The sequence below is a fragment of the Eleutherodactylus coqui genome, chromosome 6, assembly GCF_035609145.1.
Source record: "Eleutherodactylus coqui strain aEleCoq1 chromosome 6, aEleCoq1.hap1, whole genome shotgun sequence".
Classification (NCBI taxonomy): Eukaryota; Metazoa; Chordata; class Amphibia; order Anura; family Eleutherodactylidae; genus Eleutherodactylus; species Eleutherodactylus coqui.
In genome coordinates this window covers 1,843,037-1,870,687 of record NC_089842.1, presented here as the reverse complement: position 1 = coordinate 1,870,687, position 27,651 = coordinate 1,843,037, and the positions used below count along the sequence as shown (strand labels likewise).

Genomic DNA, 27,651 nt, shown 5'->3' with positions numbered 1-27,651 from the left:
GATAAACATATTTTCTTCCTCTTTAACATGTGTACAAGTTCTGTGTTCATCCATCCGGGTCTCTTTAAATGCTTCCCATTCTTCCTTCTTTTAGGGATTGGTAACGATTGTGCTCTGAGAATCTCATTTCACAATATTTCCCAACCTTCTTGGACATTTCTGTCCTTAAAGGGGTTGTCTCACGCCGAAATGGTTTTTTTTTTTATTCAATAGGCCCCCTGTTCGGCGCGAGACAAACCCAAGGGATGGGTTAAAAAAAAAAAAAAAAAAAAATGTATTACCCGAATCCCCGCGCTGCGGCGACTTCTTTCTTCCTTTACCAAGATGGCCGCCAGGATCTTCACCCACGATGCACCGCGGGTCTTCTCCCATGGTGCACCGTGGGCTCTGTGCGGTCCATTGCCGATTCCAGCCTCCTGATTGGCTGGAATCGGCACATGTGACGGGGCGGAGCTACGAGGACCAGCTCTCCGGCACGAGCGGCCCCATTCACCAGGGAGAAGACCGGACTGCGCAAGCGCGTCTAAAAACGCCAGAAGACAGCGAATTTAGACGGATCCATGGCGACGGGGACTCTAGCAACGGAGCAGGTAAGTGAATAACTTCTGTATGGCTCATAATTAATGCACAATGTATATTACAAAGTGCATTAATATGGCCATACAGAAGTGTATAACCCCACTTGATTTCACGAGACCACCCCTTTAAGAACATCCAGCCATTGGATTCTTCCTCTTTCTGAGTCCATTACAATCTGCCTTTCTGAAATCCAACCTTGAGGTCTGAGTCTTCTCAGGTCTTCCTCCCCTTGTTATCCAACATCCAAAGATATCATGATCACTGCCTCCTAAGGTCCCAGCCACCCTTACTTCCTCAACCATTCCCTCCCTGTTGGTAAGAATTAGGTCCAAGATAGCAGATCTCCTTGTTTTCTCTTCTACCTTCTGGAAGATAAAGTTGTCAGTAAGAGCAGATAAGAATCTGTTGGATCCATTACTTTTACCTGAGAGATTCCCAACAAATGTCTGGATGGGTAAAATCTCCCATGATCACCATGTTGGGCTTCTTTGAGAGCTTGGCCATCTGATGTAGAAAGAGTTCCTCCATATCTTCTGCTTGTCCAGGCGGCCTATAGTAAATGCCTACAATGGTGTCCTTTCTGTTGTTCTCTCCTATTCTTACCCAAACAGTTTCTACAGAACTCCCAGCTCTGAAGCTTGAATCTCTGTGGAGATGAATGTCCTCCTAACATACAACACAACACCTCCCCCCCTTTATTAGGTCTGTTTCTTATAAATACATTGTATCCTACAAGGCTTGTATCCAATCATGTGTATCATCCCACCAGGTGTCCGTGATGCCTATGACATCATATTTCTCTTCCTGTGTTCGGAGCTCCAGTTCCCCCTTGTTTGTTTCCCATGCTTTGTGCATTTGTGTAGAAACATGTTAAGTTTGTGATCGGGGTCTCTTGTTCCTCTTTCTTTCTTTTCACTTCTAATAGCGAGGGTCTCAGATGTATTAATTAGCTGGATATTCTTACCTTTCCCTTCCCATATTGTTCTAGTTTAAAGCTCTCCTAATGAGAGAAGCAAGGCGCCCACCAAATATATGCTTGCGTGTTTCTGTAAGGTGCAACCCATCTCTAGCAAGCAGTCCATCATATAGGTAATTCACTCCATGGTCTAGGAATCCAAATCTTTGCTGATGTCCTGGGTATAATAGATGATGGGAGAGATCTCTGTACTGACTCCTGATATATCTATACATAGTTATTAGAGCGCCCCCTTGTTACAGTCCTGGGTATAATAGATGATGGGAGAGATCTCTGTACTGACCCCTGATTTATCTATACATAGTTATTAGAGCGCCCCCTTGTTACAGTCCTGGGTATAACAGATGAAGGGAGAGATCTCTGTACTGACCCCTGATATATCTATACATAGTTATTAGAGCACCCCCTTGTTACAGTCCTGGGTATAATAGATGATGGGAGAGATCTCTGTACTGACCCCTGATTTATCTATACATAGTTATTAGAGCGCCCCCTTGTTACAGTCCTGGGTATAATAGATGATGGCAGAGATCTCTGTACTGACCCCTGATATATCTATACATAGTTATTAGAGTGCCCCCTTGTTACAGTCCTGGGTATAACAGATGATGGGAGAGATCTCTGTACTGACCCCTGATTTATCTATACATAGTTATTAGAGCGCCCCCTTGTTACAGTCCTGGGTATAATAGATGCTGACAGAGATCTCTGTTAGGGATCCCATCAGCCACTCTTTTTCTAAATGAAAGAACTCCTATTTTGATAACCTCGCTGGGTCTTGTAGTCCACCCATTCCAATTATTACTTTAGTTGCCCCCTTTGTACCCACGCAAGCTCTGAATGTGTTTCTTGAGTATCGTTGCCCAAAACCGTCCACAATATTCCAGGTATGGTCTGACCAGTGACTTGTAAAGAGGAACACTGTCCTCATTTGCCCCTAGACCTCTTGATGCATCTCCTGATACTATTTGCCTTGGCAGCAGCTGCCTGACATGGGTTGCATCAGTTGGACCACCTGCACACAGGTGGATTTGCATGGCAGAATGTGGAGTGGGCGTCGTCTTCCGCATTCTATAGCAAATACCGCCCCTCGCATGAGATGGAAAAGTGATTCTTCCTGCGTATGAATGGAAATCAATTGTGGTTTCTGCTCGTAAAGGAAAAATCGCTGCATCCCCATTTTTACATTTCTATGTAAGCGCAATGCATGTTGTGGGAAACCTGTGCCATTTTTGAATTTTCCTCTTGTACTGCGCTCGCACACACGAACATTTTTTTTAAACCTCCCCAGCGGGAATCGCTTGCTACAACTCTTCTACCGTGCAGCGTTGTTGAGAAAAATCACATGTAAATGAAGCCGCTGCAAAAAACCAAAGGGGGTTCTATTGCCACAGGGTTGTAGCCTTGCACCCTTACACCTCATCTGTCCAAATGCTCAGCTTACCCAGATCCGTGTGTAGCTGTATACAGATCTGTAATCAGCCGTAGGCTGCCCCCTCAGGGCGTCTTGTATTAGCTGCCATTTGATATTTCACTGTACAATCGCTCCAATGTCAATGTATTAAAATGGAGCCAAATACTACCCACCTACCCCACTAGTAACGGTGGCCCCCTCCACTCCCGGCCCCTGTGGTACCCCACTAGTAACGGTGGCCCCCTCCACTCCCGGCCCCTGTGGTACCCCACTAGTAACGGTGGCCCCCTCCACTCCCGGCCCCTGTGGTACCCCACTAGTAACGGTGGCCCCCTCCACTCCCGGCCCCTGTGGTACCCCACTAGTAACGGTGGCCCCCTCCACTCCCGGCCCCTGTGGTACCCCACTAGTAACGGTGGCCCCCTCCACTCCCGGCCCCTGTGGTACCCCACTAGTAACGGTGGCCCCCTCCACTCCCGGCCCCTGTGGTACCCCACTAGTAACGGTGGCCCCCTCCACTCCCGGCCCCTGTGGTACCCCACTAGTAACGGTGGCCCCCTCCACTCCCGGCCCCTGTGGTACCCCACTAGTAACGGTGGCCCCCTCCACTCCCGGCCCCTGTGGTACCCCACTAGTAACGGTGGCCCCCTCCACTCCCGGCCCCTGTGGTACCCCACTAGTAACGGTGGCCCCCTCCACTCCCGGCCCCTGTGGTACCCCACTAGTAACGGTGGCCCCCTCCACTCCCGGCCCCTGTGGTACCCCACTAGTAACGGTGGCCCCCTCCACTCCCGGCCCCTGTGGTACCCCACTAGTAACGGTGGCCCCCTCCACTCCCGGCCCCTGTGGTACCCCACTAGTAACGGTGGCCCCCTCCACTCCCGGCCCCTGTGGTACCCCACTAGTAACGGTGGCCCCCTCCACTCCCGGCCCCTGTGGTACCCCACTAGTAACGGTGGCCCCCTCCACTCCCGGCCCCTGTGGTACCCCACTAGTAACGGTGGCCCCCTCCACTCCCGGCCCCTGTGGTACCCCACTAGTAACGGTGGCCCCCTCCACTCCCGGCCCCCCGTGGTACCCCACTAGTAACGGTGGCCCCCTCCACTACTGCCCCCCGTGGTACCCCACTAGTAACGGTGGCCCCCTCCACTCCCGACCCCGTGGTACCCCACTAGTAACGGTGGCCCACTCCACTCCCGACCCCCGCGGTACCCCACTAGTAACGGTGGCCCACTCCACTCCCGACCCCCGCGGTACCCCACTAGTAACGGTGGCCCCCTCCACTCCCGACCCTGTGGTACCCTACTAGTAACAGTGACTCAGTACAAAGCATTTATAACCCCTCTCTGCTTTCTATCTCTGACCAGTTACTTACCCCCGTACACACATTCTCCCCAGACCGAGCATTCTCATCTTATATACCAACCTTTTCTGCGGCGCAGTATCCAACTTTGGATCTTGTGTATCTGAACTCTTCCGATGTGGATGGAGCAGTTTGACAATGCTGACTGCAACAGTTAACCCTTCCTGCTCCACGGGTGTGATCTGGGCCTGAACTTACCCTGCGGTGTATAAATGACACACAGCCTGCTTTCTGTGCCGGCCGTCACTTCCTCCCAGCGTAATGAATGATACAGCAATACCCGATGTGAATGAAGACTGTTACTCGCCCGTGAATGTGGTGGGGCATGGATGCACGGCCATGCAGATGGGTGACCATTGGAGGTGGAGACCAAGCCAGAACTAATCGCCCAGAAGAAACCTGGGAGGAGGAATATGCGTGTCGGGGGAAGCTGCGGGGAAGAGTTCGGGGTCCTCAGGGTTTGGTTTGTATTTTAATTCTGCTCTCTGTTCAGGGGCGTAAGTATAGGGGATGCGGTTGCACCCGGGCCCAGGAGCTTTAGGGGCCCATAAGCCTCTTTTCTCCATATAGGGAGCCGAGTACTATTAATAAACCATTATAATTAGGGGCCCCGCTACACATTTTGCATTGGGGCCCGGGAGCTTTAAGTTACGCCTCTGCCTGTGCTCCTGTTTGGTTTGGAGAGCTCATCATGTTTCTTGGGGCCGTTCTCCTGAACCTCCGGTTCGCTCCTTACGTTAACCGCACTGCAGCGTCCCGGAGATTCGCTGAACTGGATTTTCCTGCCTCCAGCTATATCATCAAAGTGGAATCTGTGAGCCGGAGTCCGGCAGGAGGCTAATCGAGCGAAGAGTACAGCCGGCCACCAACTGCAGAGGGAGCTGCAAGAAACTGCACCTCTGCTACTTCCCCGTGTGAATGCACCCGTAGGCTTTACTCACACGAACCGATATCGGCCGCTGTTTTCACGGCCAGCTAATGTACGCTACTATCTGATGCATTGCATCTCAATGCACCAGGTAAGATGGGCGTACTCCCACGGCATAAAAGTGCCCAGGTGGCCAATACCGCGCATTTTGGGCGGGTGCTTTTTAGACAGCCAGGAAAGATAGTTCAGGAACTATCCCATCCAGAATACAACCGCTGCCTAGACTCCTATGAGAGCTTATGGTAGCTGCTGGAGAAGCGTGAATGCGAAACCCCTCCCCTCCCTCCTTGCTGGCTTTTTGCAATTGGAGAAAGGGCGGGAATTATTTACTAAGCTCCTGTCCCCTCCTATTGCTGACAGCCGGCAAGGGGCAGAGAAGAGGCGGGAGCTTAGCACATTAGCTCCCGCCCTATCCCTTTGCTGAGAGACATTGAGAGGCCGGAAAGAGGGAGCCAGTTTACTATAGCTAACTTGCCTCCCGCGGACGGATGGCAATCTGCACGGTCGCACAAACGGCAGATTTGTGCACCCGCTAACGCGATTTTCGGCTGCGCTGTGGCCATGATACAGTTGGCTGAAAATTGTGACGCTCAGGGAGATGATCATGTTGAGCGAGCTTTAGTTGTTTCTGTAGACGAGTATATATGTATATTCACTGGGGAGAGCACAATGCGATAGCGCAATCACATGCTTACGTATTGCTGTACTTTTTGGCGCAGCTGCGCCCGTTCACATCAGCGCAGGATACATATAGAACTGGTTAAGCAGCCCAATTAATCCCCGGAGTTCTTAATTAACACTGCAAAATCGCAGTTACGAGCACAATTTAGCGCGGTCGGGGTTTGCATTTGCGCGCCCCTATAGAGCCTTGGGTGCGCAAAAATAGAGCAGCTTGTGTTTTTGCCCAATGGAAACGGGCGCACAAACGCCGAATGTGAAAGAAACTGTGGAAATGAATGGGATCTATTGGCTGCAAGCGATTTTGCAGGTTGGAAGGAGCGCTTACTACCTGAAGGAGGAGGACCCCGCCGCTGATGGCAGCATGTCGGCACGCAAAGCCAGCAGTTTCAAGGTCTGTATGAATGTGCATGGAGAAACCATGACGCAGTCTGGCCAATGAGAGCGAAGGATCCCGGCGGCCGCTGCCAGATGCACACACGTAAAACCTCACTGCACTTCCATGAAGGTTGTCTAGACACGCAGGGCGATGCAGATTTCCGTGGACACGCTGCAGCCCAATGTTACAGCATCGCTGCGAGAAAAATCACAGATGTGAACCGATCGGCTGCAATTAATGGCTTCTATTTTTGGGCGTCTTCCAACACCCGACGCAGCGGCGCCCCCTATCCTCCAATCACGATCTCCTTACACATTCGTGAAGTGTTACAGCCCAGCCTGTTGTCCAACAGCAACTGTGGCAGAAGTGCGCTTCACCTGGCGCCGTCCTCGCCTCCCTATCGGTTCTTTATCGCTTTGCGTATCTCCTTACCGTTTGCTGTCTGAAGACGATTCGGGAAGTTCAGATTTATTAACAGACACTTTCATTTCCTGATCCTGAAGGCGCCGCTCTCCACCCGCCGCCGCCGCATTACTGATTGTGATCCCGCTGCCGCCGCCGCATCGCTGATTGTGATGCCGCTGCCGCATCGCTGATTGTGATCCCGCTGCTGCCGCCGCATCGCTGATTGTGATCCCGCTGCCGCCGCCGCCGCATCGCTGATTGTGATCCCGCTGCCGCCGCCGCCGCATCGCTGATTGTGATCCCGCTGCCGCCGCCGCCGCATCGCTGATTGTGATCCCGCTGCCGCCGCCGCCGCATCGCTGATTGTGATCCCGCTGCCGCCGCCGCCGCATCGCTGATTGTGATCCCGCTGCCGCCGCCGCCGCATCGCTGATTGTGATCCCGCTGCCGCCGCCGCCACATCGCTGATTGTGATCCCGCTGCCGCATCGCTGATTGTGATCCCGCTGCCGCATCGCTGATTGTGATCCCGCCGCCGCATCGCTGATTGTGATCCCGCCGCCGCATCGCTGATTGTGATCCCGCCGCCGCATCGCTGATTGTGATCCCGCCGCCGCATCGCTGATTGTGATCCCGCCGCCGCATCGCTGATTGTGATCCCACCGCCGCATCGCTGATTGTGATCCCGCCGCCGCCGCATTGCTGATTGTGATCCCGCCGCCGCCGCATCACTGATTGTGATCCCGCCGCCGCATCACTGATTGTGATCCCGCCGCCGCCGCATTACTGATTGTGATCCCGCCGCCGCCGCATTACTGATTGTGATCCCGCCGCCGCCGCATTACTGATTGTGATCCCGCCGCATTACTACGCCGCAGTAATGCGGACGCCGCAGCCTGTAGGGTCGCTATGCTTGTGGGATGGTCAGCCAGGAGGACTTTGTGCCGGCGTCTCGCGGTCCAGCTCTCCACCCGAGACTCAGCCAAGAACGATGAAAAATGGTACAAAACATGAACATTTATTAGCGGCAGTTACAGGGCTGAACATGGCAGCGCCACGTAGGAGAGCGTGCGGACAGTCACAGCGCTGTACCCACCGCCATACTGAGCCGTGGAAAGGCAGATGGGAACAGAATGCTCTGAGGCGTGTAGCGCAGGAGGGCGCCATAGAGCCAGACCACAGCAGCGGATGCAGTGCTGCCCCCTAGAGTCGGATCAGTATACACCTCATGTGGCCGCCGTGGTTCGGCCTTCTTCCGGATCCTCTTCTCTTCCATCGCCTCACATGAGCGGCACAGAAGTCTTCAGAACGCCCTTTCACTCCAGGCTTTCTTCCGTCACATCGGCTGCTGCCAGGCCGTGGTTCTGCGCCTCCTCTGTGGAAGGATCCAAGTCTTCCTCCGTTACATCCTGAGAATGAGATTCTTCCTCCTCCTCTTCATCGGCTTCTCCATCATCCTCCACATCCATCTCGAACACTCGCACGTGGCGGAGGTTGGAACTCAGCTGCACGATAAAGATAAAAACCAGCGCTAATTCCTGCAGACTGGTGGTGGGGGCCCGAGCGTTCCCACGGAGCCGATCCGCAGCATTGTCGCATCACAAGCTGCACCGTTGGGGGGGGGCCCGAGCGTTCCCACGGAGCCGATCCGCAGCATTGTCGCATCACAAGCTGCACCGTTGGGGGGGGCCCGAGCGTTCCCACGGAGCCGATCCGCAGCATTGTCGCATCACAAGCTGCACCGTTGGGGTGGATTTGGACTTAGATTCTTAAAGTGACATTCGCTGCATCTAGATCTGCCACTAAGTGCCGCCAGCGACCGGCAGACCCCCTCCACCTAGCATGACCAGCGTCTCAGTAGCGGTTCTGGGTGCCGGCAGCGAGCGGCGCTCTAGGCGAAGGATGGGGCGGCCCTTAAGTATCTTTACTTCCAGCTGAAGATCTAAATCCGTGGGGTGCAGCTTTAGCATGGATTGTGCTAACGTGTGAGCCCCAATACCGCTGTGTGTCATGTATGGGGCGGCCATGCTATCCCAGCATACAGGCGATCTAACGCACTCAGGACTGATCGCCTCCTGGAGGGTTGGGCTCGGCACGCTCCACCATGTTTGCCACAAGAGTTAAGAGAACAGGCGCCGAAGCGAGGGGAGAGTTAAGGCGGCTGTGTGTAAATGTGGAGCAGCGCTAATTCTCATGGGAAACCCCCAAAATGGTGGCTTTATAGACTATGCAAGGCAACCTGGGAAACAAGATATTCAAAGGGAACATGTGGCGCTGTAGCTCCCCCTTCTGGAGAAGACTGTGCTTAGATCCTGGGTGATGGAAGGCCTGTTAACCCCTTAACGACCAATGACGTACTGGTACGTCATTGAGTCGCGGGGTATGTATGAAGAGAGGTGAGATCGGGGGAGCCGTGCAGGTGTCATGGCAGCTGGGGGCCTAATGAAAGGCCCCAGGGCTGCCTTAACAGACTGCCTATCAAGCCATCCACACAGGGTGGCTTGATAGACTGCCTGTCAAAAAGCAGTATGACGTAATGCTATAGGAGCGATCAAAGCATCGCATGTTAAAGTCCCCCAGGGGAACTTCAAAGCAATGTAACAAAAAGATCAATAAAACAGTTGTAAAAGTTTAAATCCCCCTTTTGCCATATCTATTATTAAAAAATCTAAATAATAAATTAAAAACACATATTTGGTCTCGCCGCGTCCGTAAAAGTCCGATCTACCAAAGTAGCGCATTATTTACCCCACAAGATGAACGGCGTTTTTTAGTCACGTTTTTCAGTCACCCTGTCTCCCAGAAAAAACGCAATAAAAAGCGATCAAAAAGTCGTATGTATTCCAAATTGGTGCTATCAGAAACTACAGGACGTCCCGCAAAAAATGAGCCGCGCTCCACTACGTCGACGGAAAAATAAAAAAGTTATCGCGCGCACAAAATGACCGCAGAAAATAATAAAACAATAGAAAGAAATTAAATGTCTTTGAAAAAAAACCTCTCTAAGTTTGGTGTCGCAGTAACCGTACCGCCCCACAGAATGAAGTCATCATGTTGTTTGTGCGCCGTAGAAACAAGACGCACCGAAAGATGGCGAAATGTCGTTTTTTTTCATTTTACTTCACTTAGAATTTTTTTGAAGTTTTCCAGTCCCTTATATGTTGGATTATACGGCACCAGTGAGAACTACAACCACCCTCATACAGCGACGGCCATGGAGAAATACAGGAGTTACGGTTTTTTTAAAGGGGGGAGGAAAAAACGAAAATGGAAAAAGAAAAAGGGGCCGCATCATTAAGGGGTTAATAGATTGGAGATGGACTTGGGGCACTTTTAGGCGGGACGACTGTCGGGTGCAGAAGTGTCGCAGTGACGATCGCTCCGGTGTTTTTACACAGGAATGGCCATCACTCAGGGAATGGAGGCGGAGGTAATCGGGGGATCGCCTCCATCCACAGTAAACAGGCCGCTGTCCACAGATGATCTGCAGTCTGTTTACACACGCCAATCGTTTTATCCCTGTTTGATCCAGCATGAATCATCATCAGGGAAGCGGCCTTCTAGTAGGGGGCGCTATAGCGGCATTTTCCCATCTTCCCTTTGCATCACTTTGTTATTGGCAGTAAGTGTAGTAAATAGTGGGGGGCAAATCCCGATCAGTAGACGGAGGCGCTGCCGGCCAGAGCGCGCGACCCGACGGAGGCGCTGCCGGCCAGAGCGCGCGACCCGGCGGAGGTGGGAGAATCTGAATAAGTAGAACACACTGGCGTTACCGCGCAACCTTACAAAGTACAGTTAGAACCTGGGGCCAAGTGTGGTCCTTACGGTCCTACTTCCATGACCTGATGAAGTGTTTACTGTCGGTCGTTTAGGTGATTACTAAAAGACAAGTTGGATTGACCTCATCTCATATTTGGTTGCGCCCTAACGTCAGCGGTTTCTACTTATCCCGGCTCTGTAATGCGCAGCCCTCTGTTCCAACTCAGCTGCAGATGTTCACAGTCTGCAGCTGCTATGTAGACCCATCAGTATCCATGGTAACAGACTACAAAGAAACCCCGTGCAGTCTGACCCCAGTTCAATGCAAGTGAGAAGTAGTGGACAGACAGGAGGGATGTAACTGAAGACTAGTGGGGGACTGCTGATATTCACGCACCGCGGCGACGCACCGGTCCGGCTGGGAGCGTAAAGCAATAGACGCTCTAATGTTCAAGCTGACAAGAGGTTTCATTAAAAGGGATATTCCGAACATTTTCAATTGATTGGTCAATCAATTTGCTGTCCATCAGCTGATCGTCCGGATTGCGGTCAAGTTGTCAAAGGAGGAAACGGGGGCGCAGCGCTTCTTTACACTTCCTGCTCTTCTTTGGACGTCCAGTCATGACCATAAGAGAAACGCGGCGTTCCCACTGACCAATAAGGGGGACGTCCGTCTGGCTGCACTGACAGGAGGGCAGACGATTAGCTGATGGATGGAGATCCCAAGCGGTGGTTCCCGATTGACCAACTACTACTTTAGTTGAAAGGCCCGGAATACCCCTTTAAGACCCATCTGTGAACAGCAGGCTGTAGAGCAGAAGGAGGGGAGCAGATTTATATGTAGCGTTAAGGGAAACGATTCAGTAGAACTTGTAATCTGAGTTTAGGAGTCCAGTGGGCGGAGCTATTACAGCCAGTTGTATACAGCTGTCACTCACTGATTGGACCGCCCACTGCAGCCGACAGGCTCCCTTTAAGGCACGCTGCAAAGCAGTTTCTCATTTCAGAGAATAATAACTAAAAGTGTTTGCAGAGTTCGATCTTTTTTAACCCCTTCCCACTCTCAGACGCACCACTCCATCCTGGGGACCAAACTGATGCAACAGTACGAGATGCTGATCGCAGGGAGCATCAGACCCGTCGACATGATCCTAGAGGGCCGATGGGTTGCCATGGCAGCCAGAAACCCAACAACTGCAGTGCATTATATGAGTGATTGTTTGTGCAATAAAAGGTGGATGGAGCGCTGGGGGCAGCCGGACGGTCAGCGCTTACCTCCCAGTGACATCACTGATGGGGGAGAAGCGACTCCACAGTGACAGGAGAGCGGGACGCAGGACCTCAGCCGTGGCATAAGCAAGTTATCCCCCTGTGGCCATCCTGCCAGCACCAAACCAATGCATGTCCTTAAAGGGTTAATAAAAGAGTTACCCAGAAGGCAGCGGTGCGGCACCGAGTCTTATCGCCACATAACTTACCACGGATGCCACTTTGCGATAACCGTTCACCGACACATAATGAGCCTTGATGTTCTCCAGCACCCGCCACTGACTCTCCAGGCAAACGGTGCGAGCGGGAATGTCAGCGCTCTGCTGCTCCAGCCTGCGGACCGACAACGTTACTGCATCTCGTGTCCGCCAGAGAAAACCCCAGTCACCCCTCCCCCACACTATAATAGTGTTAGTATGTGTCTGTGTATACAGCAACGCACTCTATTATATAGTATATGCATGGATGTACGCTTATATAATATATATATACATAGGTTCGTCTCCGGCCCAAAGACGTCAGCTAATAGAGTGTCAGCTCTGAGGCCACAGGGAGGTCGTTCTCACCTCTTACTGGGATCTCTAATGAACGGACAATCCGCCCCCTCAGCAGAATAGACGGAAGACAGTGGAAGCAGCGCCAGAATCCGGTCCCTTCCTTCCGCCTCAGCGTTGTCCTTCAGCACCAGAGTCACCACTTCGTCTTCGTAGAAGCGAGCGTCGAGACATCCGTAGCGGCTGAAGATCAGAGGAGGCGAGACAATCAGTCGCTGCGCTTTATATACAGCGACCAGCAGCGGGAGGGCGGAGAGTCTTTAACACCTGCAGAGCGTCTCGCCCCGCCTCCCGCGACCCTCCGCTTTATATACAGCGACCAGCAGCGGGAGGGCGGAGAGTCTTTAACACCTGCAGAGCGTCTCGCCCCGCCTCCTGCGACCCTCCGCTTTATATACAGCGACCATCAGCGGGAGGGCGGAGAGTCTTTAACACCTGCAGAGCGTCTCGCCCCGCCTCCTGCGACCCTCCGCTTTATATACAGCGACCAGCAGCGGGAGGGCGGAGAGTCTTTAACACCTGCAGAGCGTCTCGCCCCGCCTCCTGCGACCCTCCGCTTTATATATAGCGACCAGCAGCGGGAGGGCGGAGAGTCTTTAACACCTGCAGAGCGTCTCGCCCCGCCTCCCGCGACCCTCCGCTTTATATACAGCGACCAGCAGCGGGAGGGCGGAGAGTCTTTAACACCTGCAGAGCGTCTCGCCCCACCTCCCGCGACCCTCCGCTTTATATATAGCGACCAGCAGCGGGAGGGCGGAGAGTCTTTAACACCTGCAGAGCGTCTCGCCCCGCCTCCTGCGACCCTCCGCTTTATACGCTTCTGGGCGCCACGTGCAGAAACTGCTGTAAACGGATGGCGCTCTCACACGGGCGGTTCTATAAACGAGGGAGTGACGTCACCGCTGAGTATCGCGATCGTCTCGCTCATTCTATGCATTCACGGAGCGTTTAGACGCAAAGAGATGATTCGATGCCGTCTGAAGCCGCGCGGCAAAAAGCGAACGAAAACTGCGTGTAACGATTGTCGGGCACTTCCATTAGAGTGAACTTGAGGGACAATTGCTTCGTGTAACGGGCCATAAGCCAACCAACAGGCAGCATAACGCTACGGCGCGGTTACACGGAACGGGTATAGTTGGAGCGCGTGAGCGCTGATCCTTCAGAGGGATCCCGGCGCGACGAGCGATGAAGGAGAATCCGTTCCATCATTCACATGGCGGTCATCGTCGGCTCGTTCGCTAATCGTTTGGCGATGAATGATTTACCCGCCCGTATACACTGACTGCGTGAACTCCTCACCCGCAGGGCCTCGCTGCCGCCCTTGTCTGCGCGTAGTACTGCACTTTGTGCGCACACAGGGCCAGGTCGCACGCGAGACGCACCCTTTCCATGGATTAAATAACAATTTAGCCCAACGAGGTCTGATGGGTTCTTTTCCCGTTTTGCGCAGCGTTTGGCGCTGTCCGCTGCGTCTCCCACAGACTTGGTGCAGAACGTGGAAAGTTAATGCAGGTCCGACTCTTATCAGTGCGCCAAACATTAAAATCAGTGGCTTCTATTCTCTGAGCGCGCAGCACGGCCGTGTGAAGAACTACAGAGACCGAGCCGCTCTGAGAAGTCTGAGGCGTTTCATGGCCGTTTGTCGGCGAGGTTTAGTAGAGCCGCCATTTTGTCTTTTGCTTTATTGGGTTTAGTCGGGGCGCGGGTAGAGGAGGACGCATCGGGGACGGACGCGCGCACCGGTCTTAACCCCCTAGTGACCTGTCTGCGACTCATCACCAACCCGTTTTTCAGTTTTTTCGTTACATTCCAGAAGCCGTAACCTTTATTTCCGGCGCCGGCCGCACACGGGCATTTCTTGCGGAACGAGGCTTAATCTCCTATGCCATCCGGTTTAGGTCCATATAATGGATTTTAGCACTTTTAGTAATTTTTTTTTAGGGAGATTTGGGCAAAAAATAAAAAAGGCAGTCTGACAATTTTCTGTGGGGATTTCATTATCCCGGCGTTCAGATCCTGTGATGACATCACTCTGACATCACTCTCCGGCAGCCGGGTCGGTGTTTGCAGGATGATCTCATCTTTATTTATCCCATTTTTGGGAAAAAACAACATTTTGATTGCTTTTTCTTCTATTTTTTGCAGTTCGGGCAGTTTTCTTGTCATCGGCGCTCACCCTGCAGTATAAATATGTTCCAGAACTCTGCCGGCCGCCACCATTGGGTCGATACCAAATCTATACAAGTCTTATTTTTGTAACTTTTTCTAAAGTACTTTTTCTTTATCATTCAGACCCGGACATTTTCCTTTCTGGCAGCGGCGCGGTGGGAGGGGCCTTTTTGCGGGACGAGTTGTACGTTTTAATGCTTTGCACTTTCTACTCTTTTTTTGTACAGTAAGATTAGTTATTTTTGACCTTGTGTTTCGTACTTTCGCGGCGTGCGCGGGGCGGTTACATAAGGTTCCGTTTTTTCCTCGGGGACTTGATTATCAGCATCTTTCCTCATTCTTCTAATACACTGCTGTACTAGAGTATAGCAGTGTATTATAACGCCTATAGGGCCTCATAGGCCACCCTAGCTGGCACCCCCCAAGGCTATATTGAAGCTTCTGGTGCCATAGCAACCCATCGGGACCCCATCACATCATGGGGGTCCGATGAGAGAGGCAGTCTCCCCCTCTGTCAGTGTTTTACATGCAGCAGTTGCACCGACCGCAATGTGTAAAGAGTTAAACAGCAGGGATCGAAGGTTTCTTCGGTCCCTGCTGCTAGAGCAACTGTCAGCCAAGCAGCTGCTCTCGAAAGACGGCTCTGCAGAATAAAGCCCCTCAATGGCCGGCGTTAAAAGATGTATGGGCGGCCATTAAGGGGTTAAAGAGGTTGTGCCAAGTTCCCATTTCCCTATTCAAGTGCTCAAATCACCCCGATTCACACACTGTGCACCCAGCATCGTCCTCCGCCTCCTCTCATCCGGATTTGGGGCGGTCCTGCAGCCGGGAACACGTGACGAATGCTACATTTCCCATGAGCACTTTGAGTATTTGCAAACACTCTGGCCAGTTTGGGACAATGGACCATGAATGCAAACTTAGCACAACCCAAGGGAAGCTGTCAGTCCCTAACGGTCCCCGGGCGGCGGGCACTACCAGACAGCGGCCGTCTGTCACCCATCACCTTCAGAAGGTTTAGAAAACAATCACAGAACACGGCCATATAGTTACTGACTGAGGAGGGCAGATGGCGGCATCCCCTCAACATGCAGGCAGCAGACCACCAGAAGGGGGAGCTAACTACACCTCTGAGGGACACCGATGAGACGGCCACTCACACTGCAAGCCGCGGAGAGGGGTCATTAATATTCATATATCCACTGCTCACCCAATCTCCTACTGCTGATTGACAGGTCTCTCCCTATGCACAACAGCTCACCGACTGACCTGTCAATCAGCATTAGGGGGCGGGGTGAGCAGTAAACATATGACTATTAATGGGCCGCACTAATCTCATCTGTGTGGCTTGTTGCAAACTTGTAAGTCTTCTGAAACTGCTGGGTAAAAGTGTCACTATATAGTAGCTCCCGCAGAACGAGGGACCCGACAGGAAATGTATTAGAGAGTAAGATATGGAGGAGGTAATCTCAGGGTCATCAATATCAGATCAGAGGGGACCTCCGCCTACCAGCTGTCTGAAGTGACTGAGGTGAGTATCAGCCACTCCGCTGCATGCCAGGTACAGCGCCATACATTTTATAGTGGCTGTGCCTGGTATAGCAGCTCAATCCCATCCACGTGAATGGGTTGGAGCTGCTCTTAGGTCATGTGACCGCAGGACATGATCTCACACACTAGAGTGCCGCAGATAAGATACTGCTGACCCGTCCTCTGCTGGAGAAGTCGCCCTTTACTGTCAATAATCCTCTTATTACAGATCAGTTACACAGCCGTACTCACAGCGATTCCGGGTTCTCACATTTGCTACTGTTCAAGGAACCTCCAAACTCCACGGCGACAAACGCGTCGTTCACCGTCCTAGAAACAAACACCGCAAGCATTAACGAACAGCAAACGAATGTCAAATGACAACTTCTAAAGGCTCTCCTCCCCGATGACCCCACACTGCTATCCATACGTGTCCTCCCCGATGACCTCACACTGCTATACATACGTGTCCTCCCCGATGACCTCACACTGCTATACATACGTGTCCTCCCCGATGACCTCGCACTGCTATCCATACGTGTCCTCCCCGATGACCTCACACTGCTATCCATACGTGTCCTCCCCGATGACCCCACACTGCTATCCATACGTGTCCTCCCCGATGACCCCACACTGCTATCCATACGTGTCCTCCCCGATGACCTCGCACTGCTATCCATACGTGTCCTCCCCGATGACCTCGCACTGCTATCCATACGTGTCCTCCCCGATGACCCCACACTGCTATCCATACGTCTCCTCCCCGATGACCCCACACTGCTATCCATACGTGTCCTCCCCGATGACCTCGCACTGCTATCCATACGTGTCCTCCCCGATGACCTCGCACTGCTATCCATACGTGTCCTCCCCAATGACCTCGCACTGCTATCCATACGTGTCCTCCCCAATGACCTCGCACTGCTATCCATACGTGTCCTCCCCGATGACCTCGCACTGCTATCCATACGTGTCCTCCCCGATGACATCACAGTGCTATCCATACGTGTCCTCCCCGATGACCTCACACTGTTATCCATACGTGTCCTCCCCGATGACCTCACACTGCTATCCATACGTCTCCTCCCCGATGACCCCACACTGCTATCCATACGTGTCTTTCCCGATGACATCACACTGCTATCCATATGTGTCCTCCCTGATGACATCACACTGCTTTCCATATGTCTCCTCCCCGATGACCCCACACTGCTATCCATACGTGTCCTCCCCGATGACCCCACACTGCTATCCATACGTGTCCTCCCCGATGACCCCACACTGCTATCCATACGTCTCCTCCCCGATGACCCCACACTGCTATCCATACGTGTCCTCCCCGATGACCTCGCACTGCTATCCATACGTGTCCTCCCCGATGACATCACAGTGCTATCCATACGTGTCCTCCCCGATGACATCACAGTGCTACCAATACGTGTCCTCCCCGATGATCTCACACTGCTATCCATACGTGTCCTCCCGGATGACCTCACACTGCTATACATACGTGTCCTCCCCGATGACCTCACACTGCTATACATACGTGTCCTCCCCGATGGCCTCACACTGCTATACATACGTGTCCTCCCCGATGACCTCACACTGCTATCCATACGTGTCCTCCCCGATGACCTCACACTGCTATCCATACGTGTCCTCCCCGATGACCCCACACTGCTATCCATACGTGTCCTCCCCGATGACCCCACACTGCTATCCATACGTCTCCTCCCCGATGACCCCACACTGCTATCCATACGTGGCCTCCCCGATGATCTCACACTGCTATCCATACGTGTCCTCCCCGATGACCTCGCACTGCTATCCATACGTGTCCTCCCCGATGACCTCGCACTGCTATCCATACGTGTCCTCCCCGATGACCTCGCACTGCTATCCATACGTGTCCTCCCCGATGACCTCGCACTGCTATCCATACGTGTCCTCCCCGATGACCTCGCACTGCTATCCATACGTGTCCTCCCCGATGACATCACACTGCTATCCATACGTGTCCTCCCCGATGACATCACACTGCTATCCATACGTGTCCTCCCCGATGACCTCGCACTGCTATCCATACGTGTCCTCCCCGATGACCTCACACTGCTATACATACGTGTCCTCCCCGATGACCTGACACTGCTATACATACGTGTCCTCCCCGATGACCTCGCACTGCTATCCATACGTGTCCTCCCCGATGACCTCACACTGCTATCCATACGTGTCCTCCCCGATGACCCCACACTGCTATCCATACGTGTCCTCCCCGATGACCCCACACTGCTATCCATACGTCTCCTCCCCGATGACCCCACACTGCTATCCATACGTGGCCTCCCCGATGATCTCACACTGCTATCCATACGTGTCCTCCCCGATGACCTCGCACTGCTATACATACGTGTCCTCCCCGATGACCTCGCACTGCTATCCATACGTGTCCTCCCCGATGACCTCGCACTGCTATCCATACGTGTCCTCCCCGATGACCTCGCACTGCTATCCATACGTGTCCTCCCCGATGACATCACAGTGCTATCCATACGTGTCCTCCCCGATGACCTCACACTGCTATCCATACGTGTCCTCCCCGATGACCTCACACTGCTATCCATACGTCTCCTCCCCGATGACCCCACACTGCTATCCATACGTGTCTTTCCCGATGACATCACACTGCTATCCATACGTGTCCTCCCTGATGACATCACACTGCTTTCCATATGTCTCCTCCCCGATGACCCCACACTGCTATCCATACGTGTCCTCCCCGATGACCCCACACTGCTATCCATACGTCTCCTCCCCGATGACCCCACACTGCTATCCATACGTCTCCTCCCTGATGACCCCACACTGCTATCCATACGTGTCCTCCCCGATGACCTCGCACTGCTATCCATACGTGTCCTCCCCGATGACATCAGAGTGCTATCCATACGTGTCCTCCCCGATGACATCACACTGCTTTTCATGTGTCTTCCCCGATGACCCCACACTGCTATCCATACGTGTCCGCCCTGATGACCCGATACAGCCATGCATCTGATGGATAGAAGGGTCTATTGTCCGCTTTGTAGGACGGCCTCAGCCTGCGGCTAACGCTACAATCTATGCTAAAGTAATCCGATACAAGGAGGAAGGATAACTCCCATTCTCCAGCTTCCTTGTATCCGCTGGACTCGCAGGGTTAATGGCGTTGAATTGTAATTCTCTCCGATCTGAGACTTCATAGTCCATATATTCCACAGACATTTATGGCATGACGACAGGAGGGTGGCGGTCCCGGGTGGCGATCCCGGGTGGCGGTCCTGGGTGGTGGTCCCGGGTGGCGGTCCCGGGTGGCGGTCCCGGGCGGCGGTCCCAGGTGGCGGGCTGGTCATACACACAGCTCTGCTCCATTTACTTCAATGGTAACCTGGAGGTCAGCGGAGCCGCTGCCATCTCAGTCCCACTGCAGCGAATGGCGCATAGCGCACAAGTGTCAACCAGACAGCGTTCCCGTGAGCGGCGGGGGCCGCAGTGGTCGGAGGAGAGCGTCTACCTGTGGTCCACCTCTTTACATACCTGGACACATCCGTCGGCTGTCTGAAGATGAAGAGCTTGGTGTCGGCGCTCCCCCTCATGCAGAACATCATGTAGTGCAGATTACGGGATTTATCGTTCCAACTGGAAGACAAGAGGCAAAGTGGTCAGAAGTGCGAGACCCCCTGATGGTCTGAGAGACGAGACCCCAAAGCAGTAAATAACTTACAGGGAGGGCAGAGAGATCAGCCGCGGACCCAGCTCCTCGCTGCAAGACAATTAGGAAGACAGTCACTCCGAGACCGCGACAAAACTCATCCGACAAACCACAGAAGAGAGTTATGGGTAATCTCTGACTCTTCTAGCTTTCCTGATGGCGGGACCACCAAAGGCTGCCGATTACTGAGAGGGGGCCTGTCCGCTACGAGACGTTACCAGAGAGCTCCGCAAGGAGTCCCCCGAGTCAAAAACCTCAATGCGAACTGCTCACAGCTGGGGTGGGGTGGTGGTGATGGGGGAACGGCTCCCGGCCCTCGCAGCCGGAGGCAGGGGGGTCCCGGCCCTCGCAGCCGGGGGGAGGGAGAGGGGGGGTCCCGGCCCTCGCAGCCGGAGGGAGGGGGGGTCCCGGCCCTCGCAGCCGGAGGGAGGGGGGTCCCGGCCCTCGCAGCCGGAGGGAGGGGGGTCCCGGCCCTCGCAGCCGGGGGGAGGGAGAGGGGGGGTCCCGGCCCTCGCAGCCGGAGGGAGGGGGGTCCCGGCCCTCGCAGCCGGAGGGAGGGGGGTCCCGGCCCTCGCAGCCGGAGGGAGGGGGGTCCCGGCCCTCGCAGCCGGGGGGAGGGAGAGGGGGGGTCCCAGCCCTCGAAGCTGGGGGGAGGGAGGGGGGTCCCGGCCCTCGCAGCCCGGGGGGGGAGGGAGAGGGGGGGTCCCGGCCCTCGCAGCTGGAGGGAGGGGGGTCCCGGCCCTTGCAGCCCGGGGGAGGGAGAGGGGGGTCCCGGCCCTCGCAGCCGGGGGAAGGGAGAGGGGGGGTCCCAGTCCTCGCAGCCCGGGGGGGGGAGGGAGAGGGGGGGGTCCCGGCCCTCGCAGCCCGGAGGGGGGGGAGGGAGAGGGGGGGTCCTGGCCCTCGCAGCCCGGAGGGGGGGGAGGGAGAGGGGGGGTCCCGACCCTCGCAGCCCGGGGGGGAGGAATAGGGGGGGGGGGGGTCCCGGCCCTCGCAGCCGGGGGGAGGGAGAGAGGGGGGTCCCGGCCCTCGCAGCCGGGGGGGGGGGGGGGGGGGGGGTCCTGGCCCTTGCTGCTTACATTTTCTGCTGCTGGTTTTGCTGTGGGAACTATTCCGCATGAACCATTAGTTGTTCCTGGAAAACCAGAAACCCTCTCCGGGTCTCATCACATGGCAGTATTTTACATTGCATCAGTTGCCTTCCACTAGGTGGCGCTGCAGAGGGATTGTTATTTGCATATTACCCAGAGGAGCAGCATGGCCTTATGTCTCCTCCCTCACCTTCTTGGTCTCCTTAAGGAGTGAGGATACCTTCCTGCCTCTCGAGCCAAAACCTACTGCACAACGATGAGGGGCAAAACCAGTCGGTCTGCATGCGGTTCTCTCTTCTGGTATTGGCTCATATTCCCATCATTGCTACAAGGTTCGTTACCCCCATATGGATGTGACCCTCTCCCCGCCACCCCCTGTTGGAAGGCAGTATTACTGCAAGTCCATGTCGGACCCGTTAACCCCTTACCGCTGCAGGGTGCAGAGTTACATCCTGCAGCTTCGGGGTGTGTATGGAAGGGGCGATCTTACAGCCAGGACCTGCCTACAACAGCTCTGATAAGCCGCGCGGGTCATCAGAGCTGTCAACCTTTTAAATGCCGCTGCCAATTCTGAATCCACATTAGATGGAAGATCCAGCGATCGGAGCGACTTCCAGCGAGGCCGGTCATCGGTGCCAGACTAGCCGGGGTCTCACCACCAACCGCGGGGGGGTTTATCATGTAACGGTGTGGAGAGTATACCGAGAATGGCGCGATCGAGGAAAACATCCAGTGAAAGGGGATCCTGCGGACGGAAACGACTCATCACTGAAAGGGGTCGGAGGAGGATGTCAGGAATCGTTCTGACCAACAGGCTGCACAGTCAGCTGAATCCAACGCTGGAGCTCCAACTAACGTGTCCGAACGCACAACTCGCCGTTCCTTTGCACGGATGATATAACAGCAGACGACCAGTTCCAGCGCCATTGTGTCTAAGAGGAACAGAAAGACTCCAGCGGGCAAAAGAGCGCAAAACTTGTATCACTGAGCAGCGGAGAAACATCTCCTGGTCAGATGGATGCAGATTTATGTGCTGATGGGAGGGCAGAATTTGGCACAAGCAGCATGAATCGCTGACCCCTTCCTGTCAGCCGGTCAGAACATGTCAGCACCACCATCTAATCTGCAGGGACTACAAGAAGCTTCCTGTCCGCAGGGGCCGAGATTCCTGTAGGAGGGTCTCATCACTGAGTGGGATCTACGCCACGATGAACCGCTGCAGAACTGAAGTGACGAAGGAGCCCAACGCCACCAGATGGGGGTCTCTAATAGAGGGGCTGTGTGTTTGCACTACATTACATTCCGCTGGCGTGGTCCGATGAGGCCCCGGGGGTTCACTTACCTCTTTGCTGCGTGATACAGAGGGATGCACAGTGTTTGGTGGACGGATCTCCCTATGACGTCCTGTAAGATATGAGGCACAAACAATATCAATAAGCTCCGCCCTGCTGACAGTTTCCACGGTAGATATAAACAGGCGGCGTCTTACCGCGGGCTTGGCCAGGCATTGGTCGATAACGGCTTCCATCTGTCGTTTCACGAAATGAAGCGATTTTTCCGGATAGTAGGGGAACAGCAGCGGGCTCTCTGTGGGGGGAGGAGACGGACGTGTCATGTAACGCTGCGCCACGGATTCGGGTCGGCTAGCTTGGTTTGGTCATCGTCTTCCTCTGTACAGGCCTTCGTACAGCGGGCGCCCCGGGGTCGTTCCTCATTATATGCACTGTGGGTAGACTCCTGAGATCGTCCTCTGCTGGCCACAATCTGGTCGCCGGTAGCCTACTCTAAGCTGCATGTGGCTTCCGTGGCCATTACCATTATGCAAGAGCGCGACGCAGGTCTTATCACACTTTCTGTAGCGTCGCTATAGGGTTGGGATTGCAACGCGCCAACAGGGAGGAGTCTAGAGTCGGCGCTGCAGCAGTTTTCTGCACGTTCCATCCACCCATTCAGTGCTGCACGTTACTGGAAGTCTCAGCGCCGCGGGGGCCGCGCCATTACACCAAAAATGAGAATCCTGCCCTCTGGCCGATTCCTCTTTTTGCTGATAATGGCTGGTGGCTGAGGTGATGCAGATGAGCCCCACAAGGGTCTATTCACAGCGGCCGATGCAGGAAGGCAAACCGGATGGAATCTCAAGAGGTTTCATCCGCACGCCGGGGAAAACATCTGCGGCGGAGATTTGCATCATGGCCGCTTACGCTGCCGATTTTGCGCTTCACCTGAGGGTTCAATCTGTTAAGATCGGCTACAAAACCGGCAGCGCGGACAAAGACCGAGGGGGCCAACTACTACTAGTGAAGCGGCATCAGGCCAGGCGCCCCACAGCTGTAGTATCCCGGTAACACGCGCCCCATCATGGCGGTGGATGATGCAGTCCGGCCGGGATGCGTCTCCGCGTTCCATCCGTCATGCGCGCTCCCGGCCTCACCTGCACTCCAGTAGATCTGAGGGTCGCGGCTCCCACCCTTGGAAGTACCTACCTTTCAGCGCGGCGCTGCCCTGGACGAAGTTAAACCACTGGTTCCCTTCTGTGCTCGGGGGGGACATCAGGTTCTCGTCTTCATCCTTCACGTACTGCAAGAGACTTCAGAGTGAGCGGTCTCACATCGGCAGCAGGGGGCGCTCTGGGAATCCCACTAGCCTCAGGAATAAAGCAGCAGCCCCCCCCCCACAGGAATCTGCCCTCTTGTTTTCTGCATTGGACACCTGGGTTAAGCCCCTGCTGCAGCCCCTTCTTTGTTCCGGTGACCTCGCCCCACCAGGGCTCGTATAACTGCGGCACCAGATGGAGTGCTCCGTGGAGCCGTTCAGAACACCAGAAAATGGACTGAAGAACTTAGAAGAAATTGGGTAAAAATGGAAGAAAAACTGCAACTGCGTAACTTTTGGCGAGCGTTTGTTTTCCCGAGGTTCGTGATGCAGTAAAGGTGCGTTTACACTGAGTGTCGGCGCGATTACGGCGATCCCAACGGTTTATGTAGTACGATATAAAAATCGAATACCTTTTCCAATAACGCTCCCTCGCGGCCGCCATCTTTGCATTCCTGGGCTCGTGCGACGCCTCGCTCTTCGCAGGATGGCCTGTATTTATTGGCAGCTTTTGGCGCACTTTTTATTCCATTTTTTTCTTGCATAAAAGGTGAACAAAGTGTAATTGCGGCATTACGGATCTCTGATGGCGGTCACCGTCTGGGATCAGTATGCAGCCATATCCAATGTTTGTCTAATGTTTTGATTGGACGACGAGGAAAAGACTTTTCAAACTTTTACTTTCCTTCATTTTTCTAATATTTACTAAACATAATGTTTTGTCCCCATTGGAGACTTGAACTTGTGCTCATTTGATCGCTCAGACAGTACAGGGCAATACCTTAGTACTGCAGTATACAGCGCTCTGACAGGCAGTCTGTGAAGACATGCCACAAGCGCTTCTCTGTGAGCAACATTCACCTTCAAAAGGCCGCAGGATGCCATGACGGCCGGAGCTGCTTGGGTGCGGCACGTCAGGAAGGGGTTAAGGTGCTGCCAGGGGAAACTGATGAGAAAGTTCAAAGTTCTCCACGTGAGAATCCGTGATCTGCGTTACTGACGAAAGAACGAAGCTTTACCTGCCCCACGCGCTCCACGTTGAAGTATTTGCCCTTCTGGTTGTACAGTTCAGGCGCCTAGAATAAAACAGACAGCAGGCCTCAGAGCCGCACCTCCTGCCCGCTGCACCTCCCGCGCCTCCCAAACGCCCCGCCTCCTGCCCGCCGCACCGCCCGCCCGCTTGGCACTCACCTCATTGAAGTATTCGGTTAGAAAATCTGCCACAAAGCTGATGTCCTTCTGGGTCATCTGCACAGAAAGCAGCGAGTGAGACACTACAGCGCCCCCCGGGGGTCACCGGAGAGGCGGGCGCAACGTTACCTTGTTGAGTTCAGGCAGAACGTGATCCTCCGACATCCGCAGCATCGCTGCAACACAAACCGGCCGTTATACATTCACCAAGCTAGTCACAGCAATGAAAGGGTTATTGCACCTCTACAGAACTTAGGAGCTCTCCTCCTTGGGGGTCCGCGGGCAGAGACCCCCACCGATCGCTGAAATGAAGGGGCAGAAGCACTATGATTGCTGCTCCTTGTTAGCAGAGGATGGGCTCGCAGACTTCATGGGGTCTTCAGCTAACGAGGGGCGCAGGGTTCAGCACTTACCCTCCTGGATTGCAGCGATCAGCGGGGGTCTCAGCACTCGGACCCCCTGCTGGCATATCACCAGGATGTGTCAGTGACCGAGCGCTCGCTCATCGGCAAACTGCGCCATTTATGCTGCTGGATAGAAACTCGTGGGCAGCACATCCCCCAGTATGAAGGACAGCGCACCCCTGGCCAGCCGGCACCGGACTCGGCCGTCCCTCTGTAACCCCTCTGACAGCTGAACACCGATTATCTCTATTAACCCCTTAACACTGCATTACATAATTACATTATGGAGGTTGGGGTTTGGACGGAGGGGGATCAGGGCGATGATCCCACTCCATGCAATGCAGATGCCGTTGCTGATTGGAGCAGTTAACCCTTTAAGCATCACCGTCAGATCTGACAGCAGCATTTTAATGCCCTGATAGATGTTTGGGGGTCCTGAACGCCCCCCCCGCCATGAGATTGCAGGGTGCGGGCCTGTTGGCATCCAGAGCTGCCATTGCAGATTGCCCATCAAGCCATGCATGTGACGTGGCCTGTCAGATCGTGGTATAATCCTGCTACAGGAGCGATCAAATCCTCACAACGTCTCATCCCTAATGAGGGACTAAAACAAAAAACTACAATTATGTAAATGTGTGAAATCAGCTTTAAAAGATTTTACGTATAAAAAAAGGTAAGATAAAAAAACAAACAAAACCAAATTAGGAAAAAACAACCAAAAGCGCATCTGCCACGACCCCGTCCACGAAGTCGGCTCTGTGCCAGTCAGGCATTATTCCCCGCACGGCGAACGGCGTCAGAAACAAATACAGAATTGCAGTTTTGGTCACCGGTCAGTTCTGAGCCGCGTTTAGGGATCCCGAATGTAACGGAATACTCAGTACTGCAGTGTACCATCAGCGACCCGACAAGGACAAGATTACATTGTTTTATTAGAAAAAAAATATATAAAAAAGGAAAAAAACAAAAACAAAACCCTTTTCCTATATTATATAAAAAACTGCGTCTGTGAGAGCGTAATCCACCTGCATGGAGACCGCGAACAGACAACGCCAGAACTGCGCTTGTTTAGGTCTCTCCGACTCAAAGAAAAAAACGGAATAGAAAAAAAAAGGATCAAAAAAAGTTGTACGTACTGCAAGAAAAAGGCAAAAAAAATACCGCTGCGGGGGGGGGGGGGGAAAGACGGCGGCGGCGAACAGGCTTATGCTTTCCTAAAGATCTTGTACTTTTTAAAATTAGTGCAGCAAAAAAAACCAAAAAAAAAAACCTATATAAATGTGTGAATCCCCGTAGTCATGCTGTCCCATAGAATATACTTATGTCATTCTTGTCATAGTGTGTGCGCCGTGAAAACAGGTCCCCCCCCCCCCCCCCCGCATAGAGGAGGAGTTTAGTGTTTTTCCTATTTCAGGGCTGTGGGTATAGCTGCTGCCACTAGGAGGCGACACAAAGCACAGATGGCTCCTCCTACCAGCTGTACCCCCTGCAGGCGCTGAGACAATCAGCATGCATGCAAGCAGAAGGCGAGAACAAAACACATGAAGTCCATCAGTGCCGGCCGCAACCAGAGAAGCTGCAGGCTGCCATGTGTCCAGGCGGGCCATTACCGGGCGGCTCTGCAACCGACACAAACAGGGAAGAGTCACTAATAGGTGTAGGAGGAACAAACGGATGATCAGAAGATCCAGGAAGAGGAGGGAAGTAGTCTCAGTGGAAAGATCAGGACGTCAAAAACATAAGAGGCCTGAATGGTCCAGAATCGGTGGGGGGGGGGGGGGGGGGGGGGGTGATTTTTTGTACAAAGGACAAAATGTCAAGATGGGCACCAAGAAGCACACCAGATGCCTTGGACCTTCAGGACGGAGACAATAGATGCAACAGAATGCACCCGCAGTTAAAATGAAATTCTGTAGTACCTACTTACTCCACTAGGAAGACTGTACAAAACCCTTCTGCGACCCCAGAAGAAGTTGTGTTTCTGCAGACCCGTCCTGCAGTTCCATCTCAGGAAGATATGTAAATGCCGAGAGTTGTGGTGATTAGATGAACGGTCACCTGAGACCCTAAAAGTGGTTCCCCCTTGGCCTATAAGAGGCTCTCAAAGGCTCCTTGTGTGAATAGGACCAGTGAATGGGGACACACAAGGTGACAGGGCTCGGGACACCCCCTAGAGACCACCAGTAGAGAGGAGCGTCTGACCAGACTGTTAGGGGGTGTTGGGACCAGTGGATGGGGGCACACAAGGTGACCGGGCTCAGGACACCCCCTAAAGACCACCAGTAGAGAGGAGCGTCTGACCAGACTGTTAGGGGGTGTTGGGACCAGTGGATGGGGGCACACAAGGTGACAGGGCTCGGGACACCCCCTAGAGACCACCAGTAGAGAGGAAACTGGCCAGACTGTTAGGGGGTGTTGGGACCAGTGGATGGGGGCATACAAGGTGACTGGGCTCAGGACGCCCCCTACAGACCACCAGTAGAGAGGAGCGTCTGACCAGACTGTTAGTACCAGTGGATGGGGGCACACAAGGTGACTGGGCTCAGGACACCCCTACAGACCACCAGTAGAGAGGAGTGTCTGACCAGACTGTTAGGAGGTGTTGGGATCACCGGATGGAGGA

The 27,651-nt window shown here is 53.9% G+C and overlaps 1 protein-coding gene across 6 annotated transcripts in view; it reads right to left on the bottom strand.

Moving 5' to 3' along the window:
- Window positions 1-7,718: 7,718 nt before the first annotated feature.
- ANAPC4 (anaphase promoting complex subunit 4) overlaps window positions 7,719-27,651 on the bottom strand; it is a 78,528-nt gene continuing 58,595 nt past the window's right edge. For all 6 annotated transcript variants that reach the window (XM_066606039.1, XM_066606042.1, XM_066606041.1 and 3 more), the window contains exons 18-29: window positions 24,754-24,800; window positions 24,625-24,681; window positions 24,453-24,509; window positions 23,325-23,418; window positions 22,331-22,428; window positions 22,184-22,245; window positions 19,766-19,804; window positions 19,579-19,680; window positions 16,255-16,332; window positions 12,316-12,486; window positions 11,959-12,082; window positions 7,719-8,226 (exon numbers count right to left, since the gene is read on the bottom strand). In XM_066606039.1, coding sequence (XP_066462136.1) covers window positions 8,038-8,226; window positions 11,959-12,082; window positions 12,316-12,486; window positions 16,255-16,332; window positions 19,579-19,680; window positions 19,766-19,804; window positions 22,184-22,245; window positions 22,331-22,428; window positions 23,325-23,418; window positions 24,453-24,509; window positions 24,625-24,681; window positions 24,754-24,800 — 1,118 coding nt within the window. In that variant the 3' untranslated portion in view covers window positions 7,719-8,037. The remainder of the gene's footprint in view (window positions 8,227-11,958; window positions 12,083-12,315; window positions 12,487-16,254; window positions 16,333-19,578; window positions 19,681-19,765; window positions 19,805-22,183; window positions 22,246-22,330; window positions 22,429-23,324; window positions 23,419-24,452; window positions 24,510-24,624; window positions 24,682-24,753; window positions 24,801-27,651) is intronic.